The 5,124-nt window shown below is 40.0% G+C and overlaps 1 protein-coding gene across 1 annotated transcript; it reads right to left on the minus strand.

Annotated features, from left to right (window-relative positions):
• Window positions 1–285: 285 nt before the first annotated feature.
• Window positions 286–4,335, minus strand: LOC111988438 (transketolase, chloroplastic). Its single transcript, XM_024020240.2, has 7 exons — window positions 3,697–4,335; window positions 3,342–3,432; window positions 3,145–3,250; window positions 2,760–3,042; window positions 2,109–2,257; window positions 1,871–2,024; window positions 286–1,547 (listed from the first exon to the last, which is right to left on the minus strand). Exons 1-7 carry the CDS (start codon window positions 4,213–4,215, stop codon window positions 588–590), a joined length of 2,262 nt encoding a protein of 753 aa, XP_023876008.1. The 5' UTR covers window positions 4,216–4,335; the 3' UTR covers window positions 286–587.
• Window positions 4,336–5,124: the final 789 nt, after the last annotated feature.

Genomic DNA, 5,124 nt, shown 5'->3' on the forward strand with positions numbered 1-5,124 from the left:
CTTTTTTTTTTTTTGGTGGGGACAAAACCTCATTTCAACCACCCATCCATTTGTGTTTTGTTTGTCCAATCCGATCAACTTTGAAGGAATTCAAGATGATTTCTTTTTTTCTTTTCTTTTTTTGGAGGTGGGAAATTAAACAAACATAAAGGGCTACCAAATTTGATATGTTCATTCGAGATAAACAATTTAAACTGTCATAAGAACCAAAAACCATTTCAAATATTCATAAAGATGATCCAATTTCTCCAAAAGCTAAAAAAACTATTAATGAAGACAGTGACGGAGGCTTATGAAGTATGAAGAAGCTCGTTAAAATCAACCACATAAAATTACAAAACTCAAGACATGTCCAAGAGTTGTTACAAAGTCATGAAAATTCAATAAACCCTACTCTCTCTTTGATCTATATGCTCCACTGGGGAATCATAACAACAGAAGAAAATTTAATCTTGCCTTTTTATTGTAGTAGAAGAGACCGTGTTGCAAAACAGATCTCTAGGGAATGGTTTCCTCATTGTAATTCCCAACCCAAACCCAATTGCCGAATGGCAAGTTTTTGTGACAGACAGACGAACAAACCAAGCCTAAGAAAGTTCCTTAGCTGCTGCAATAACAGCCTCAGCAGTAAGACCAAACTCCTTGTATATTTTCCCTGCTGGAGCACTTGCGCCAAACCGGTCAATACCTATCGCCTTACCTTTGCTTCCAACAAGTTTCTCCCACCCAAATGTTGATCCAGCCTCGATGCTAACCCTAGCTGACACAGCTGCTGGCAAAACACTTTCCTTGTAGGCATCTGATTGCTCATCAAAGAGTTCCCAAGAGATGAACGAGACAACTCTAACAGCCTTGCCTTCCTTTCTTAGTTCCTCTGCAGCTTGAGCAGCAATTTCCAATTCAGAACCAGTTCCAATCAAAATAACATCTGGCTTGTTACCAGAAGAATTGTCTGAAATAATGTAGCCTCCCTTTTCAACTCCTTCGATGGAAGTTCCAGGAAGTTGTTTCAGCTTTTGCCGAGAAAGGGCAAGGATAGAGGGTCTCTTCCTGTTAAGAACTGCAACCTTGTATGCTCCAGCAGTCTCATTTCCATCAGCTGGGCGGAGCATCAATATGTTGGGCATTGCCCGGAAACTTGCAATGTGCTCTATTGGCTGATGGGTTGGGCCATCTTCTCCAAGCCCAATTGAATCATGGGTCATAACGTAGATAACTCCGGCTTCAGATAAGGCAGAAATCCTGATAGCTGCTCTCATGTAGTCGGTGAAAACAAAAAAAGTAGCACAGTATGGAATCAGACCAGGGCTGTGAAGGGCAATGCCATTGCAAATGGCTCCCATGCCATGCTCTCTAACACCAAACCTAACATTGCGCTCTTCTGGGGTGTCCTTTTGGAAGTCCCCAAACATTTTCAGCAATGTCATGTTGGAAGATGCAAGATCCGCACTACCACCTAGGAAACCAGGGAGAACTTTTGCTAGTGCATTAAGGCATTGCTGAGACAGATTTCTGGTGGCATCAGCTGGGCTCTCTGGAGTGTATGTCTGGAAATAGCAATAAAATAAAACCATATGAGATCTATATATTTCATATCTAAAACTTAATGGTAAAAAGAGGCTTTTCTACATGACAGCCAGGTGGTTTTGCTAGACTCTTCAAGAGTTGTATGCCCAACATCGAGGACAATGTAGGGATTGAAAGAAAAAAGATAGAAAAAAAAGGTTTAATTGTGTAGTCAAATGTTGTTTAGAGTAGTTTCCAGAGGTACATTCATGCTCATTATAGAATAGCTTAAATGCAGCATAAGCAAGCAAGCAAACATTCAAAGGTCAATCAAGAGCAACTAATTTGCTCAAAAGCTACTCACAGGAAGGGCTTTCTCCCAGCCAACAGGTAGTTCACCATTAGCAATAGACTTGAGCTCTGCAGCCTCCTCCTTGTACTTCTTCTCATATTCAGCAAACTTGGCATTCCATTCAGCTTCAAGAGCAGAACCCTTGGGGACATGGCGACTCCAATGCCTGGGAAAGGCCAAAAAATTGTTCAATATAAAATCAATCTTAGTAGCAACACAAATAATGATACCCAATTATACGTGTCCTCACTTTTTAACATCCTCTGGCACATGGAAAGGCTCAAATGGCCATCCAAGGTTCTTCCTAGTGGCATCGACTTCCTTGGCACCCAGAGCACTTCCATGTACACTGTATGAGTTTGCCTTGTTTGGAGACCCAAAACCAATGGTTGTAGTCACCTGCAAAAATGTAAATGAAAGACTTAGTCATAACATGAAGCCAGAGTACACCAATCCCAAATACTTGAGGATGTTCTTGGGAGGAACTTAAATAAAGAATAACTTCATTATATCACTAGAGTGACTTATAGATTGCTAAATTCAGAAGTATATCTTTTAAAGGAAAAGAAAGGGCGTGCATGAGGCAACACATCCTGTCTCAAACTTCCACAAATATCCTCTTAGCATCTGCTATTATAAATCCGCACCATCTTTGACTAAGTTTTAAAAAGTGTAGTTGGTTGAAATTATTAATGAAACATTAAACTTATTCCAACTTTTAAATATAATAAATCAATACATAGCCATATGTCTAACAATCACCTCTCCCAAAACCCACAGAAGTGGGAGCTTTATGTATTGGGTATAATCTTTATAGCCATATGTCAAGCAAGAATCATTTACGTTCTATACCAAACACCTAAGTCTAACATAAGAATCTACATATCAATAAACATCTAACCTTGATCAAAGTGGGCTTGTCTGTCACAGCCTTTGCTTCCTTAATAGCGGCACGAATTTCATCATAGCCAGTGTTTCCATTCTTCACCCAAATAACGTGCCACCCAAGACCCTCAAAACGTTTGTCAACACTCTCGGTGAATGCAATCTCGGTGTCACCATCAATAGAAATGTGGTTATCATCATAGAAAGCAATCAACTTCCCAAGCCCCCAGTGTCCGGCAAGTGAACAGACTTCATTTGAAATCCCCTCCATTTGACAACCATCTCCCAATATAACATACCTACACCAACCAAAAACCCAACACCTCTAAATCAAACAACATTAAGGCACAGTAAATTAAGTGGCTACAAGATCTAATAGATAGTGAATTAATCATTATTACGTGTAATGATCAACGATCTCACTGTCTGGCTTGTTGTAACGAGCTGCCAAGTGTTTCTCAGCAAGAGCCAAACCAACAGCATTGGCAATACCCTGCCCAAGAGGACCTGCATATAATTAAAAACTATAAGCATCTAAAAGTCAATTTAATTAACAAAAAAAAAAACCTTAACCAAGACAAAGGTTTATAGTTATAACCAGTTGTGACTTCAACACCAGGTGTCTCAAAATTCTCAGGGTGTCCAGGGGTCTTGCTTCCCCACTGTCTGAAACTCTTCAAATCTTCTTCCTGATTATCACATCAAAATTAAATAAATAACAACTAACTAACAACAGGTTATTTGCTAAATTTGAGATCCAAAAATAAAATTAGTTTTGGGTTTTTCAAAAAAAAAAACATATTGGTATCTGGTAAAGTCTTTTGTTGTCGGGCCAGGTTAGTTAAATGGTAGTGGTACCAACCTTTAGTAACTAACTAATTTATTCATGAGAGAGTGCTAAAATGACAAATGAAAAGCGAGAAAGAAAAGACAGTCCAATGAGGAGGGCACACCTGGACGCTGTCGTAGCCAGCGAGGTGAAGAAGAGCGTACTGTAGCATACAACCGTGACCCGCGGAGAGGACGAAGCGGTCACGGTTGAACCAGTACGGGTTCTTCGGGTTGTACCTCATGACCTCGTCGTACAACACGTGCCCCATCGGGGCGCAGCCCATGGGCAGACCCGGGTGACCCGAATTCGCCTTCTCCACGGCGTCGATCGCGAGGAACCGGATCGTGTTGATCGACTTCTCCACTAATGCGGTGTCGGCGGCCTGGTCCACCGCGGTCTCGACTGAAACGGCCTTGACTACGCCGGGTCGGGTACGGGCCGGGCAGGGCAGGGAAGCGCTTCGGCGGTTGGCGGCGCGGCGGGAGGAGGAGATGAGCGGAATGGTGGAGGAGGAGGATTTGAGGCCGGTGAAAGTGGAGAGGGAGACGCGGTCGGTGGAGGATTGGGTGGAGGCGTGGTGGAGAGAGGTGGCGCGGGCTAAGAGAGCCTGGGATAGGGTTAGAGATGTAGAGGAAGCCATGGCTCAACCTCGAAGAACAGAGAGAAAATTTTCAGAGAGAGACGGAGAGGGTGGTGCTAATGATGGAGAGTCCGAGGTGTGTGGTGATTTATGCTATCTCATCTAACATGTCATGGAAAAAAAAAAAATGATGTGATGAAAGTTAGAGAGAGCTGACCGTTAGATTGAGTTGGAAAAATAATCGCAGCCATTGACTGTAGGTAGGAAATGCCTGCCTTTCATTTTATTTTGTTGGGTTTAGCCTGTGTTTGGATTGCATTGAAAATGAAAGATTTTTGCGTCTGGCATGTTTTGTATGGCCTCATGTACTGTTTATGAAATTTGTAAATACGAATTTCAACAATTTTTTTTTTAAATTGAATTTTATAGTACTATTTACCTATTTAAAAATTATTTTACTATAGTATTTTCAGTTTTCATCAAAATAATAATATCCAAACAGACCCTTAACGTTGAAAGTTTAAACTTGGGGTTGGTGTGTTTTGAAAAATGAAAAAGAAAAAAGAAAAAAAACTTTGGTGAAAGCTCAATACTTTTATTTAATAAAATGAAAAAGTAATTAAAAAAAGTCAAATGAATATCAGATCAAGACACTAATTAATTTTTGGTGTAAGTGAATAGAGCTCTTTTATTCAAGGACAACAATATCAGGTGCTGCGTCCACAATATTTTTACAACAAATTTTAATTATTAGGTTGTTATAGGTTTTTAATTTGAATTTACAACTGAAATTACTTTGCTGCCTACTAGTAACAGCAAGTAATAACCTGTCACATAAAATTTATTGTAAAAATATTGTGGACATAGCATTTCTCTAAATTTTACCAACTGAATTTACTAGAACTTACAAAATCAATAAAAATAGGTGTTAACTCAATTGTTAGGAAAAACATTGTATCAGTAACATTA

This window comes from Quercus suber, unplaced genomic scaffold (genome assembly GCF_002906115.3).
Source record: "Quercus suber isolate HL8 unplaced genomic scaffold, Cork oak 2.0 scaffold_346, whole genome shotgun sequence".
Lineage (NCBI taxonomy): Eukaryota > Viridiplantae > Streptophyta > Magnoliopsida > Fagales > Fagaceae > Quercus > Quercus suber.